Source organism: Canis lupus, chromosome 15 (genome assembly GCF_011100685.1).
Source record: "Canis lupus familiaris isolate Mischka breed German Shepherd chromosome 15, alternate assembly UU_Cfam_GSD_1.0, whole genome shotgun sequence".
NCBI classification, from domain to species: domain Eukaryota; kingdom Metazoa; phylum Chordata; class Mammalia; order Carnivora; family Canidae; genus Canis; species Canis lupus.
The window spans coordinates 12,854,897-12,870,831 of NC_049236.1; the positions used below are offsets into that span (position 1 = coordinate 12,854,897).

Genomic DNA, 15,935 nt, shown 5'->3' on the forward strand with positions numbered 1-15,935 from the left:
TTCACATGAGCAAGCCAACGCGCTATGTGACCCCTGTTCTAGAAAGCCTCTCCACTGCCCAGCCCGCTACTTTACCCTTTCCCACAGCCTGAGAAGGGGTTGCCTGAACTAGCTGTTTCTGCTTCCTCTCCTCCCTCTCTGTTCTCAATCTCCTGAGTTTCTGTCCCCAGCAGCCCACTGAAATGGCTCCTGTCAACCTCCCTGTGGCCAAAGCTAACGGTCACTTTCCTGGTTTCTTTCACCAGATTATCTTGCCTTCTCTCACCTGGGTTTTCTCCTACTTCTGTTGTTTGGGGTGGAGGCTCCTCTCTCAAACTGGAAACCATCAGGTCCTCTGGGCTTAGACACAGGCTTCCTTCAATTCTCAGTCTCTGTCTTTCCGATGGGCCCTTAGCTTTAAATAGCATTGCTATCAACGGAGCCCAGAGGTACCCCTCCAGCCCGGACTGCTCTGCTGGAACCCATGCTCACGTGTAAGCTGTTCCCCTAACACCCTCACGTGGACCCCAATAGGCAGCTCATACTTCACGTGACCTAAAACTGGATTCTTGTTACCCTCCCCTCTACTCCCTCAGCCTTCCCCTCTCAGTAAATGCAGCCAGTTGCTCAGGACAAAAACCCGAGTGTTCTCGATTCCTCTGGCCCCCTCACCACCACTCACATCTGCCACAAATGGTTCTAACACTGTATGATCCAAATCTGCTCACTTTCCTCATTTTACCACAACCTCCGTGGTTGGAGCCACCACCATCCTCACCCCCCAAGTACTGCCCTGATGCCCTGACCAGGCTCCTGAAGACCTCCCTTGCCACCTGAACAACCTCCACTTTACAATCTGATCCATCTTCTAAAGATGTAAATCAGGTCATTTCACTCTTCTTTAAAACCTTCCTCTGGCTTCTCAGCAAAGCTAGAATTCCAGCACCTTCCTTTGAACCACAAAATCTCACTTCATCTGGCCTCTCCTATCTCTCTGGGATCTCTGAGAATTTTCTCCCCTGGGCCCTACATGTCTGGCTTTGCTGGACTTCTGTCTGTTTCGCTGAACACACCAAGCTGGCTTTCTCTTTCAGGAATGCTCTTTCCCCAGACTTTTCCTGGCAAACTCCTCCTAGTTCACCAGACCCTCTATCACTTCATTGTGACCACTGGTAATGGTTACTGCTATATTATTTGTCTTCATTAAGTAGAAAGTAAGGTCTGTGTGAGCAAAGACTCCATCTCTCCTGCTCACTAATTCTTTAGCACCGAGCTTGATGAGACTCACAACACACGCGTTGCATGCATGAATGAATGAATCCTCTCATGCTCTTTCAGGAGCCACCATCACTCTACCAGATGCCAGGCACCGAAGCAGGCATCTGCTAAGCATGAGCTCCGTCTAGCACGGGGCAGGCTCTGGAGCCATACTGCCTTGTTTCAAACCTTGGCTCCGCTGATGACTGGCTGTGTGACTTTGGGCAGGGTTTTGGGCCTCAGTTTCCTCATCTGTAACCTCGAAACAGCAACTCTGTAAGACGGAGAATCTCAATCTCAGTATGATTGGTATTTTGGGTGGGATCATTCTTTGTTGTGGCAACTGCCCTACTCATGGGAGGATGCCTCACAGCATTCAGCCTCTACCCACTAGATGCCAGTAGCACCTTCCCAGTTATGATAATCAAAAGTGTCCTTGGGTATTGCCAAACGTTCCCGTGGGGGCAGAAAAGGCAAAACCATTTTCTATAAGGCATACACTTCAACTTCTACTGACAGATATGAAATTGGAAGTCCTCAGAGCTTATATAAATGGCTCAAACATTTTGAGGACGGAGCCACCACCATCCTCACCCAAAGCACTGCCCGAGGGTCCCAAGGGATACAAGGAGAGGGAGCAGGGATTCCAACTCCTGTCTTTCTGGCCCCACAGCACATGCTCTTTTCTCCACGGCTCCCTGTGCTCCTGGCCCAAGCCCCCCTTCCCTCTCCCTGGTCGGCTCCCACACTCACAGATCCGTGCTAATTACATAGCAATGTAAAACGTTATATGTGGTTTGTTATTTTATATCCAGGAACATGGGCTACAGCCTTCATTACATAAAGCAGCTGTGTGTATACATGGGGTCTAAGTGCTACTTAGTGGTCAGCTCGATGGGGTATTTTGTTTCAGGCATCACATTTCTTTTTCCCCTTTCCATACTCCTATTGAATCCTAAAAGGAGGAATACAGACTGGCACAGCCCGGGCTAGAGTGAAAGGCAAAAGCCTCCTAAGGGACAATCATCCCAAGCCCTAATTAGGTTGGGAGAGACAGTCCAGGATGTACCAAATGCCATGTGAAAGCGTCCTCCAGTGATTGTGTGTGTGCGTGCGTGTGTGTTCAAAAGGCACACACAGTCAGCCCATGCCACCTATACCACCTTCCCATCTGTGTCTGAAAAGAAGCAAGTGCTTTCCTCAAACTGTGTGACTGGAATATGCCATGTGTCCCCCCTGAGACTCTGTTTCCTCATCTTTAAAATGGGAGTAAAAATATCTGTCCCACAGTGTTGCTGATGCTTTAAATAAAGGGCCCTGCACAGAACTGGTCTACAGCAACCCCTAGCTGCTTTTCCTTCTGCACTTGCTAATACCCCCGAGCATGCCACCCAAGCCCCCACTCCAGCCCGCTCTCAGCGCCAGCCCTCTTCTCCAGCCAGGATGTTCTATTCCCAGGCCCACCTCTGTCCCCTTTGCTTTCTCTTTCCAACTATTTAAATGCTATCTTTCCTTCACCACCTCATTCAAATCCCCACTGCTCCTGGAAGATGTCCTTGACACTCCGGTTCTCACTGGCTTCTCCTGGACTCTTAAAATACTACATCACTCACCTGGCACTTAAATGCATTGTAACTAGTCACCTGAGTATTTCCATCTTATTCCAAAATTGCAAGTAGCCAGAGGTCAGGACTGTATTCCTTCATGCCTAACACTCTATATAGTACACGTGGGGACCCCATAAGCATTTGTGAATTAACAATCAATGCATAGCATTGTTGTTGTGTCACTGAGGCCTGCACACACATCTCCTCTAGAAGCTGACATGTAGTCGCTCTCAGCCAGCACCTGCAATTTATGCAGAGCAAGCTAAGAAGGTTATAACCTCTGAATGGCAAAACGAAGGGCTTTCCGCAATCATGTATGGCTTTTCCTGCTGTAGTCTTATTTCCAATCCTTCCCAACGGTTCTCAAATGCTAGCTCTCCCCCATCATCATTCACAGCTCCCCAACTACTTCAGACACTTGTACTTTTTCATGCCTCCGCGCTCACTTGTTCCCACTGCCTGAAATGACCTTCCTCTTCTCATCCTTTCTGCCCAAATCCTGCTCATCTTTAAAGGTCAACTCAAATATTACCTTCTTGCAAAGTCCTTTGCTGATTTCCTCTCTCCTAAGGCTGGCTTTCTCTCAAGTTGCTCCCCAAACACACACACACCCCATATGTCTCCCAAATCACACGATTTGCCTCTCTCTCTCTCCCTTACTGGATTGCAAGCTCTTTGAGGGCACCATCTGAGCTGATTCCTCTGTGCTCTCCATACCTCCACTGAACTGGACCACAGGTAGGCTGTTCATTATTTTTATTTTTTTAAGTGTGTTTTAATTTTTTTTTTTTTTTTTTTTTTTACAAATGCCATCTTGTACAGCAACTTCAATCCATATTCTACGACCCTGCCTCTATTTTCACACTTCCGTGAGGGAATGCCCTTTTCTTTCTTTCTTTCTTTTTTTTTTTTAAGATTTTATTTATTTATTTGATAGAGAGAGCACAAGTAGGAGAAACGGCAGGCAGAGGGAGAGGGAGAAGCAGGCCCCCTGCTGAGCAAGGAACCTGATGCAGGGCTCCATCCCAAGACCCTGGGATCATGACCTGAGCCAAAGGCAGACACCCAACCGACTGAGCCACCCAGGCACCCCAGGAAAGCCCTTTTCTGAATCATCTCGGTATCTGGTATCTACTTCTTTTCATCACTCCAGACTGTCTTAAGCACTGCTGACGCTGCATGGTCCTGGAATCTGCTTTCCTCCTCCCCCCACCTCACCTCTTAAGCAGTCCTGTCTTTCAGTCTTCAAGGATTAACTTCCAGACAAGGAAGGCTGGGATGGAGAACGCAGAGCTCTGGGTGAGTGAGAGATGGGCACACCTGGGACAGGAGTTGAACTGGAAGTCAGGCCAGGCTGGGCCTATTTGAAAACACCAGCAGGGCTAGCGACCCAGGCCCTGGCCGGCCACGGGGGCAGCCCTCAGGCCCAGAGCAAAGGGCCTCCTTTGCTCTCCTGCTCAGCTGAGCAGGGGAGCCCCTCATCCCCTTCCCTGAGAGACGCCCTTTGACAGAACCCGGGGCTCCTGGATCAGCTCAAGAGGCAGATCTTGTTGGTTTAGTTACGCTACAAGGCTTCTGTGTCTGCCTGGGCTGTTACAACCTACAGATTCCTGGTACCCATCTGATTGAACAACTTAATTAAATTGCAATAAAAAGAAAGTGGGCCGGATGTGCACTGGGAGAGGAGGCAGGTGGCTGACCATGGCCTGCTTCCTGAGCCCTGTGCCTTTCTCATCCTGCCTACAGGCCCCTTGGCAGCCAGTGGCCATGGGATTCTGAATTCTAGTGTTGGACACAGAAGACCCTTAAGGGTTATCGGCTCTATGGGCTTGTTCGTACCCACACGGGGAACTGAGGTCCAGCAAGGCCAATGGAACCCTCCCAAGCTGCTCAGTGAGACATTAGCAGAAGCACGGTGGATCTCCAGGATTTTAGGACTGTTCATCTAGAGCTGCTCTCATGACACTAGGTGGGGGAAAAATGTTGGAAAACACTAAGACCGTTTTTCTTTTCTTTTTTTTTTTTATAATATCTTTTTTAAAGATTTATTTATTTATTCATGAGAGACACACACACACAGAGGCAGAGACACAGGCAGAGGGAGAAGCAGGCTCCATATAGGGAACCTGACGAGGGAAGGATCCCTGGTCTCTAGGATCACGCCCTGGGCTGAAGGCAGACGCTAAACTGCTGAGCCACCCAGGGATCCCAAGACCGTTTTTCTTGAGGAGCACCCTCTCCTGGGGCCCCAAACTTGTTTGTTCTTTCTTTTTGGTAACAGCTTTATGGAAACATAATTCACATACCATACAAGTCATCCATTTACAGTATATAATTCAATGGTTTGTAGTATGTTCACTGCATTGTGCAAACTTTACCACAATTAATTCTAGAGTATTTTCATTATGTCCCAAAGCAACCCAGTAGCATTCAACCAAGGTCCCTCAAGCTCCCCATTACTCCTAACCCTTATCTACTACTAATCTACTCTCTGCTTCTATTATTGCTGCCTCTGACACTTTATAGGAATAAATCATATCATATATGCCCTTTTGTGACTGGCTGCCTTTATCTAGTGTCATGTTTTCAAGAGTGATCCGCACTGTAGCATGTCTCTGTACTTCATTCCTCTTTCTGGACAAATAACATTCCAGCATATGAACATATCACATTTTGTATGTCCATTCATCTATAGATGGACTTTTGAGTTGTTTGTCTCTTTTAGTTATTTTAAATAACACTGCTACTTTGTGAGGATGCATGTTTCCAATTTCTTTTCCACCTAGGAGTGGAAAAACCTGTTTGTTCTTGCATCTTATTAACAATATCAGTAATAACGCTGATGGAGATCCAAAGTATTATTGCACACATAGTCTCAGAAAAATCGGATAGGAGGAATGCCTGAGTGGTTCAGTCACGATCTCGGGATCTCGGAGTCATGAGATCGAGCCCTAAGTTGGGCTCCACATTCCACATTGAGGGTGGAACTTGCTTAAGATTCTCTCTCTCTCTCTCTCTAAAAAAAAAAAGACAAGAATGGAGAAAGAGAGGCACTGAGAGGTTAACTGTTTTGACGCTGGTCACACAGCCATGAAGGAAGAAGTCATAGCTGGCACTCATGACAAATAGCCAATGAAACTTTGATAATTTTAGAAAACAAGCCTTGGAACATTTTAAGAGTCACACACCCACATATTCACATGCACCATCATTCTAATTATATGGATCCATTTCGAACCTGACCAGGTCCTTCTTTATCTTCTGTCTGCCTGTGTCTCCTAATTCCCCTTGAAGACCATCACTCTCCCTCTCTGTGCAGTGGACTCCTCCTCCCACCTCCCAGCTGGTTCACCCCAACCTTAGGAAGCACAGTGGTGGCTCCGTAGGGAGCTGTGGAGCACCGAGGAGCCAGGCTCTTTAGCAGGCTTCTCTGGTCACAGTGAGTTCTCAGGCTCTGTGGGTGGGAAGCATGGAGTGCACCGTTCTCTCACAGCACCCGGGTGCTCTGGCCTGCTCCGCATCTGTCGCCAGATGTATGCTTGGCTGAGACTGAGGTTGCTCTGGATACCTCCTTGGTTGAACCCTCCGAGATTGCCAACATCAGTTATTTCTGACCTACGAAATGGCAATCTTGTGTGGTCCAACCTGCAAGTCTTTGGCGTTCCCCTCCTTTCCTTCCGTGTTTTGCCCAAAGGCCCAAATTTCACGCTCTGGAAGTCTTTCTGCTCCTCCAGGCCGGCCCAGCCCAGTCTTCCTTGCCCAATCTTCTCCGTTGTCCAGCTGTCTAATCTGGTGCCTGAAGACAGGAGAGCTCCAGAGCGGTGGGGAGGCACTGGGCCGGGAGTCAGGCCACCTCTGCACCGCCTGCCTGACTCTCTGAGCTCTCTGCCCCCAACTCACGACCTACAGTCATGTCTCTTAAGGGAGCACTTTGGCTCCCGCCAGACTCCCTGTCACGTAGGACATGTGAAGTACCGACTCTCCGCTGTGGCCAGAGGACACACAATGTCAGCTCCTGCCACCGGCCTTTTGTTCCAGGCCCGTCCACCTGCTTGCAGTCCCCTGTGGGCACCTATGTCCCCTCCTCTGCACCTTATCACCTGCTCTCCCTTCACCCTGCCGACTTTGTGCAGCTCCTCCACTCAGCTGCCCAGGACTGGGCATTCAAGACGGCTCCCAGGAGTCTTGCCTGAGCCTCTGAGCCCCTGAGGTTAGCAGACCTTCCTCTCTGTTCCCGTTGCACAGTGCCTCCTGGCACTCCATTGCCGGGTGGGCTCCTGACGATTCTCCCTAACTCGGACTCCAGTCTCTGCTGCCAGCATGGGGCGCATCAGTGAACTTCATCAACCGGAACTAGGGGAGGGTGCCTGGGACTCCGCTTCCCCACTTTCTGCAAATGGCCCAGAAGCCTGGGCCCTGTTCTTTGGTTTCTTCTAAGCTTCATTTGACTCTGGGGAACAGAAGGTTGCTTTTAAGGGCTCTTTCAGTTCCTACGGTGTAAGGATTTGGGGTATGACTCTTCCCTGTTCCCAGGCCATTCGCAGGCGCCCCGGGCGGGTCCGAGGAAGTCCCGCGAAGACTGTTGAAATGCAAGAGGCCAAGGAATCGCGAGGAAGATTGCCCGGTGTTTTAATGCAGCTAGTGTTGGCCGAGCACCTACTAAGCGCGAGCCAGGGTCAGCCCGGGGCGGTGAGACGCACGGCGGTAGCGGCCCCTGCGCGGCCTCCCTCCCCCGGCGCCTGCCCCTCCGCCGTCCCGGCCGCAGCTCCCCGGGCGGTGCGCACCCCCGCGCCCCGCGCCCCGCGCCCCGCGCCCCGCACCCCGCACCCCTGCACCCCGGCTCTGGGCCTCGGCCCGGGCGCCCCCTGGTGGCCGCGCGCGGGAGCTGCGGGCGGCGGGGCGCGGGCCGGGGAAGGGGGAGCGCGGGGGAGGAGGAGGCGCGGGCAGGGGCGGGGAGGAAAAAGTTGCGCTGGGAAGTTCGGAAAGTGGGGAAGTGGCCGCTGCGGGCCGCGCCGCCCTCCGCGCGGGGCGGCGGGCGGGGAGCCACGGGAGCGGGCGGGCGCCGGCCATGCCCCGCAGACCCCGCAGACCCCGCCTCGCCGCGCCCCGACGCCCCGCGGCCCGGCCCGGCCCGGCCCCCCGCCCCCCGCCCCCCGCGCCGGGTCCTCCCCTCCCCCGCCCCGGCGGCCCCAGCCCCCCGCCCGGCCCGGCTCCGCGCCGCGCTCCCGCCCTCCTCCCTCCCTCCCTGCCGGCCGCGGAGCAGCATGGCGGAGCCCGGGCAGCGGCCGCGCGGCCGCCCGCCGCCCCTCTGAGCCCGGCCCCGGGGCAGCCGGGCGCCCCCGCCCCGCCGCCCGCCCGCCCGCCCCGCCGCGCCCGCCGCCGCCGCACTTGTCCCGCCGCGCGCCCCCCGCCGCGCCGCGCCCCCGGGACCCCCGGGACCCCCGGGACCCCGCGCCCCCGCGCCCCCGCGCCCCGCCCGCCCCGGGACCCCGCGCCCCCGGGAGCTCGGCGCGGCTGCGGGGCGTCGGCGCGCGCTCGGAGCCCGGGGCCCCCCCGCCCCGCCCCGCCCACACGGCTGCCGGCGCCCCGCCGCTGCAGCCCCGCGCCCGCGAGGAGCCTCCGCGCCCCGTCCCCGGCAGGATGCTCGCCGCGCTGGCGGGGCCGCTGCTCGCCGCCCTCCTCGCCGCCGCCCGCGCCCGCCCGCAGCCCCCGGACGCAGGACAGTGCCGGCCGCCCGGATCGGTGAGCGCGCCCGCCCGCCCGGCCGGCCCGCGGGGACGGGGACGGGGACCGGGACGGGGACCAAGACGGGGACCGGGACGGGGACCGGGACGGGGACGGGGACCAAGGCGGGGACCGGGACGGGGACCGGGACGGGGACCAAGGCGGGGACCGGGACGGGGACCAAGGCGGGGACCGGGACGGGGACGGGGACCGGGACGGGACCAGGACGGGGACCGGGACGGAGACCAAGACGGGGACGGGGACCGGGACGGGGACCAAGACGGGGACGGAGACCGGGACGGGGACCGGGACGGGGACCAAGACGGGAACGGGGACCGGGACGGGGACGGAGACCGGGACGGGGACGGGCCCCCGGGACGCGTCCTCCCCGCGCCCCGCCTGCGCCCTCCGCCCGCCCGCCGCCCGCAGCGCACCCCGACCCCGGCTCCGGTCCGCCCTCCAGCAGCCCCGGTCCCCGCGCTGCCCTCTCCCCTGCCCGCGCTCCCACCTAAGGCACACTTTCTCCTCCTCCCTCTCCAGCCCAGGCCCCCGCACCCAATCCCCCAACTGCCCCCATTTCACCAAAAGGGGGGAAGATTCCAGAGGAGAGGAAAGGGAAGCGCCGGGGCACGCTGGCCTAATATCTCCTTCGGGGTTGAATAATTACTGGTTCTCTTAATTTTCCTCCAACTGCGGAATTCCTTGCCTTCTCCCAGTCTCCCTCCCTCAAAGTGCCAATGAATGCATTGAAAATGACACTGAGTCGGAGGCCAGGGAGCCCGAGAAGGTTGTGTAGGGTGCTCACCCGCTGCCCGGCAAGCCGAGAGTTAGTGGACCTTGGGCAAGGTGCACCTCCGCGTCCCCCTCCTCCTCCTCCTCCTCCCCCTCCTCCTCCTCCTCCTCCTCCTCCTCCTCCTCCTCCTCCTCCTCCGTGCGGAACAGGGAGGCGAGGGCCAGCTGGGAGCTCGGACTTAGTCTCTCTCCAAGGAGCTGGGACTCACGAGTTGGGGCTGTTAGTAAAATAAGGTACCGTCCCCACCCACCCGGCCACACACTTTTCATTTGCGCCGGAATCCGAATCCGGCAGAGAAATGTTATGAGTTGACCTCGGGCTTGCAGGTGGTCAGTGCACAGTGCAGGGGCTTTTCTGGTTGGAAACGGAGTTTGCCTGAGAGAAATGATAGCCTCTTTCTCATGCCCGGGAAGCCCTGGTCCTATGCTAGATCTGGAGAAAGGCCCCCCGTGTCCAGGACCCCTCCAAACGCCCCTCATCGGAGCTTCAGTCACAGAAGGTGACAGAGTTGGGGTTGGAGGCCAGGTGGAGCATTTCAGGGGAGCAGCCGGAAGCCCCAGAGTATGTAGGGTCCCTGGGACCAATTCTGGGGAATCTTCGCTCCCAGAGCAGGGCCTCGAGGCTGTAGTTCGCCTGCCGCTTTTAAAGCGCTTTCTCATCTGTGCTGGGGCAGGGTAGCCGACACCCAGACCTGCCCTCCAAACGGGAACACCGCATCCCCCCGATGAATGGGAAGTAGCTGTTTAAATAGGTGTGCTATTTTTAATAGGTGTTCTGCTTTCAAAGTGCTCTTGGCATGTATCTTCTAATGGTTGGATTTAAAAGTTATATGACTTCCTCCCTTCTTGCCAGAGCAGGACTCTCGGTCCCCCTCTCCCCACCCTCCGCATGAAACACCACCGGTGAAGGTTTGGCTTGGCCGAGGGCGAATGTTCTCAGGTGCTGAGGTCCTTGGCCCTCGCGGGGAAAGCTAATCCTGACTCCTTCGTTGCCTGCTTCCTCTGTGCCTGGCGCTGCTCTTAGGGCTCGCTTGTATGCGTAGTGTCTTTTCAGCCTCCCCTCAGGTGGCTGCTCTCACCCCCATTTCACAGGCAGGGAAACTGAGTCTGTGGGAAGTGGAACAGTGCGCCGAGACGGAATTTGAATCTGGATCTTTCGGCTTCCAGAGTCCTTGCTCTTTCCCTGCCCCACGTGGGCCCCTGCCTCCCACCCTGTCCCCAGCTGCTTCTCTGGCTGCTAACCCGGTTTCCCCCGCCGCCTTCAGCCTCACCGCCTGCCTTCTCTCCCACTGCAGCAGAGGGAGCTGAACTCCTTCCTGTGGACTATTCGGCGCGACCCCCCGGCCTACCTGTTTGGCACCATCCACGTCCCCTATACCCGTGTCTGGGACTTTATCCCCGACAACTCCAAGGCGGCCTTCCAGGCCAGCGCTCGCGTCTACTTCGAGCTGGACCTGACCGACCCGTACACCATCTCGGCGCTGGCCAGCTGCCAGCTGCTGCCGCACGGGGAAAACCTGCAGGACGTGCTGCCGCGGGACCTCTACTGGCGCCTGAAGCGCCACCTGGACTACGTGAAGCTGATGATGCCCTCGTGGATGACGCCAGCGCAGCGGGGCAAGGGGCTCTACGCCGACTACCTGTTCAACGCCATCGCGGGCAACTGGGAGCGCAAGAGGCCCGTGTGGGTGATGCTCATGGTGAACTCCCTCACGGAGACTGATGTGCGCTCCCGGGGGGTGCCCGTGCTGGATCTCTACCTGGCCCAGCAGGCCGAGAAGATGAGGAAGAGCACCGGGGCCGTGGAGCGCGTGGAGGAGCAGTGCCACCCGCTGAATGGGCTCAACTTCTCCCAGGTAGGCCCTCGGCGTCCCGGGGCCCGGGCAGCCCCTGTGTCCTCTCTTCTGATTGCCTTCCTCCTTCCGTGGCCAGAGCCCTGGCCTTCTCCCAATGGGAGAGGCTCTTTCGGGCAACGAGGCAGCTCTTGGGCTGCTTTAGTGGTGGGCGGAGGGCAAGCTGGTATGCGCTAGAACCTGGGGGTTAGAGTTGGGGTGATGGCTTCTGTCTCAGCGGTGCTACCTGTTGGGATATCCAATCCCCACTTGCCGTGCTTGCCTGAGCAGAAAGAATTTTCCCGGGAGCATCAGAGTGAGGAGAACAAGAGTGAGTTGCAAGTTCGCGACCAGCCATGCCGAGGCCCTGGGGTCTCAAGGGCAGGAGGCTGTCCTGAAGCTGCTATGTGGGTCACACCTGGGCAGCAGCATATACGTACGGGGGATGCATACAGGGAGGGCAGGGCAGGGCCAGTGGACCTGACGTCCCGTGGCTCTGACTTGCTGCATAAGGTTAAGCACTGCTGAATGGCCCGGGGCCTGGAGTGGCTCTAGGCGACCCTCGGACTGCCTCCCTAGGCCTAGGGAAAGTCAACAAGGATAGTTTTGGGGTTAATAATTTCAGAGAAATGTGTTCACTTAAAGGTTGACAGTTCTGATTTCCGAGCCTCAAGAATGGGGCCAGGGAGAAGGGAAGAGCTTCGGAGGTTGAAAGTCTCTGGCTGCCAGAGACCTGATCCAGCAAAATGTCATTAAAAGCCCTATCTCCATGGGCAGAGGTCACTTGCAACTCATTGGCCCCAAACTCCACCCTGAGACCCTGGGAACAATGAGTTCACATCTGTGCCTCGAGAACAGGCTGTCAATCCCGCGATGCGGGGGGCTCCGTGTCAGGGCTGGTGGCTCCTGCAAGGAGGCCTCAAAACGGGGCTTGGACCGATGCCCTGGGTGAGGTGCGGCCCCCGAGGCGGGCTTCTCCGTTCAGGAGACAGCCTCATAAGTTGGCCAGGCTAGAAGCTCTACCACCGGGACCAGACTTGCTTGCTGCTCCCGTGATGTTGCACCTCTTCCCCAGGGAAACAGCGGCAGAAACCGATCCCCCTTTGGAGATCTTCTGGCCTTTGTGTTTCCAGGGGAAATGCAATATTGTCCCCGGGGAGGTAAGAAGCCAGATTGATTTGCCGGCCAAATGAAAGGCGAGTTTGTTGGTTCTCCTGCTGGCTCTCCCATAATTGTGGAGTCCTTACCCAGAGGGCCCCGGTGGCAGGAATATTGGGGCAGTTAGTCACGCCCCGCAGGGTTCTGACTACGCCTGACTCCTTCTCCACGGGGGAAAATCCTGTGCATTCTCTGGCCCGGGCGCTGAAGCCTCTGAACATACCGGCTTTCCCCTTCTGAAGTGACTTTTCCCTTGCCAGCCTCGGGAGCTGATATTATCTGTGTCAGGCTCCCCAGCGCTCACCGCCCATCTCATTTTGGAGGCAGGTTTGTGGGAGGCCTCTCTGCTCAGAGACCTCACGTCTGGCCTGGATATCTTCTTTAGGTCGGGGAGGTGGGGCATCCAACATCACTGTCCACACCCTCTTTGTACCAACCACAGAGGAATCCGAGGAGAGCTGGAGGGAGCATAGAAACCCTCTGGTTAAAGAGCCCCTGGCTTTAATCTGTCTCTCTTAAAACAACAAAACTATCTTTCCTCGGTGTCTGGAAGCACTGCTGTTCAACCAAATGACGGCTTCGGTAGGTTGAAAACATTTGCTGGAAAGTGTGTGAAGTTATGTTTTAGGAAAAGTTCCTGAGAGCCATTTATCGGCCAGCAAGGAGCCCGCTGACAGTCTCCAAAGCCCATGTTTGAAGATCAAACGGACTCAAATCTCTGGTTTCAAAAACGCGCCCACCCCATCACCAGCCTGGGCCCGCTTTTAAAATTGTTCTTGGGTCTAGCTCCTCAAGAGGGCTGCAGGAAGCAAGTCCAGAACAAAAGAAAACAGGACTCCTCTCGGTTCCCTAATCTGCACACCCTTCACCACCTGCCAGAGTGTCCGACCCCGCCAATTTGTCCTGTTATCATTTTGGAGCGAGGTGCTGAAATCTCTCCTCCATCCCCGTGGGCAGCTGTGGGCTAACTGGGAAGGGAAGGATCCCGGAGCTTGGGCGGATGGGGGTGTTAAGGGTCCTCAACCCCAAAGTCAGAAATGAGCAGCCTTCTCAGGAAAATTGTATGTGCGCGTGCACAGTCTGATAGGAACATCTGTGATGCATTATTGTACCGAAATATCTGTTAAGTGCATCAGATTTTTATTTTTTCTTTCCTCTCAGCATTACTGTTATTGCAAAATATTTGGTGCAGGGAAACAATGAGAGAGGAAGGCGGGAAAAAGAAACCTTAAAAGTTTTAGAAAGCCGTTTTTGTGAGGAGCTGGAATTTTAGTTTTAATTTTAGTATTTCTCGAATTTTTATATTTTCTTCTAGGCAGAAATACCACATTTTTCCTTGCTAAGTGGAGAAAGAAAGTGTATATTTTAGGATTCCACGGGTAGCGAGGAGCCACTGAAAAAGTCTCTGGTCTCTGATTTCAGCATAAACTCAGAGTGCTGGAGCCAACATCAACGTGGGTTTGCAGTGTGACCTTGGGCAAGTCAGTTCTCCTCTCTTGGCCTGGTTTTTCCTGCCTGTGAGCTGAGATGCCAAGATTAGGTCATTATTCAAGCCCCTTCCAGTTCCAACATTCCACGGGACAGTTATAATCAATTCCACCTGCCGGGCACCCTGCACTCAGGAGGCATGCTTTTCCATTTGGTCGGATGCTCTCTCAGGTGAGCACTCAGAAAGGCTGGGTGACTCGCCCAAGGTCACGTGGCTAATGAGGACCAGAGCCAGTCCCCCTGGCCTTAAGCGAGGCCTTCATGCTTCCTGCCGCCCCATGCTGACTTCGTTTTTTCATGTCCTTCTGCGATTCTTGCTTCAGTCCTTTCTGCTGTTTCTTTCTCTCCGTTAGAGCCAGAGGGCTTAGATTTTTAGTTCTTGGAGAGTTTATACTTGTGGAGCAAGTATGTTGTTTGTCTCATACTGGAGCTGGAGCGAGAATGGCAGAGGCCTTGATGTATGAGACAGCTTACACAGTGGCTGAGAGATAGCCGACTTGCTTCTAGGTTTCAGTCCCTGCTCTGGCTCTAAAGCCAATGACTCATGCAGAACTTCATGTTGCCATCTATAAAATGGGGCAGCGGTGACCAGCCTTTCACTATTGAGCTGGGTTTGTAAAGCTCTGAGCAGACACTATTTGTGGGAGGTGATAGAACGTGTAAAATGCTACCTCGACGTAGGTCCTGGGCGTGGAAAACCGTTTGGGCCGGCTCCAGGACAGGGAAAGAGGAGGGCCGCAGGGGAAGCCTCATGTGTGCCCTGTTCGAACCTTCTCCACCAGCCATGGCCCCTGCCCATCCTTTGTAGAACAAAGCAAAGCTGGAGTGGGGTGGCAGCGGCCCCTGCCCTCAGGGACCTGGGGATGCCTGGGCCTTGAGTCCAGATCTTGTGACAATCTTGGGATCTGCAGATTTCAATCGGCTGTGCTGGCTGCCTCCCGCCTGAGACTGGCACTGGCTGCCACTAACAAGCAGGGCTGATGGAGCAGGGCTGATGGAGCAGGGCTGCGCAGGAGCTGTCTGTCTCCCTCTAGGGGGCCTCAGTCCCCCCCACCCCACAGTGGAGGCCCTGGATGAGAATATGGCTGAGTCCCATACTTCTCCCCGGCCTGAGATAGCAAGGGCCCTGCCATGCTGTACTTTGCTGTGGTTTAAACAGACATGGCAACATTACCCATCCCATGTGTGTAAAGCCGGAGCACTGGGGCACAGCTGCCAAGGGCATCCAAAATGTGTGTAACATTCTTCAGGGCCCTCACTAGGGAGTTAGAAACCACAAAACCATCATTGATTGAGCTCTGTCTCCACATGGGCATGCATTAAACCTGGTAGAAGTACATCCTCTGTGATCAAGTCATATCATCATGTCTCTTTCACAGACAATAAGTAAGAACGTTGTCATGTGGCTGTGCTTGCACAACCAGGCCAGTGGACTCAGGAATCCAGCTCAGGTGTGTCTGATGCTAAAGCCCAGGCTTTTCAGGCTTCTGAAAGATGAGTTTATTTTTGTTTTTCATAGTCAGATGGCATTATCTGGTGATGTGTGTGTGTGTTGGAGTTGGGGAGATCTTTTTTTTTTTTTTTTGCTAAAAAATGAGATAGAATAAAATACGGTAGAGATTATTGAGAAGTGCCGGAATGGATTTTCTTTTTGACTTACAAATTGGATCTAAAGTTGATTCTAAAATAGGAGTTCCCAAAGACATTCTGGGCATGAGTTGTTTCCTTGGAAGGAGTCCCGAGCTTTCCAAGGCACCATTGTGAAGACGTGTCCTTAACACTGCCAGTTGAATAAGGAAGGGTCTCCTTATAGTCAGAGTGCCTGTATTTATATCCTGAGGGGCTAGCACATGTTATTAGGTGCTTGATCAATATTTGGGGAATGAATGAATGAATGAATGAATGGCTGAATGGTCAGAAACCATGATATGCCCACTCCCTCCCTTCCTCCATCCAGCACTGTGGAATGAATGAATGAATGGAGCCACCGTGAAGAGTCTCCTCTTTGAACTTTAATAGCTCCATGCATTCCTACAGGGACACAAAATGTTGGATCAGGGGTGCCTGGGTGGCTCAGTCAGTTAAGCATCTGCATTTG

The 15,935-nt window shown here is 54.9% G+C and overlaps 1 protein-coding gene across 1 annotated transcript in view; it reads left to right on the plus strand.

Moving 5' to 3' along the window:
* Window positions 1-8,483: 8,483 nt before the first annotated feature.
* The window catches only part of TRABD2B (TraB domain containing 2B), a 210,679-nt gene continuing 203,227 nt past the window's right edge, over window positions 8,484-15,935 (plus strand). The window contains exons 1-2 of the mRNA XM_038558110.1: window positions 8,484-8,585; window positions 10,655-11,215. Of these exons, the coding sequence (XP_038414038.1) occupies window positions 8,484-8,585; window positions 10,655-11,215 (663 nt within the window). The remainder of the gene's footprint in view (window positions 8,586-10,654; window positions 11,216-15,935) is intronic.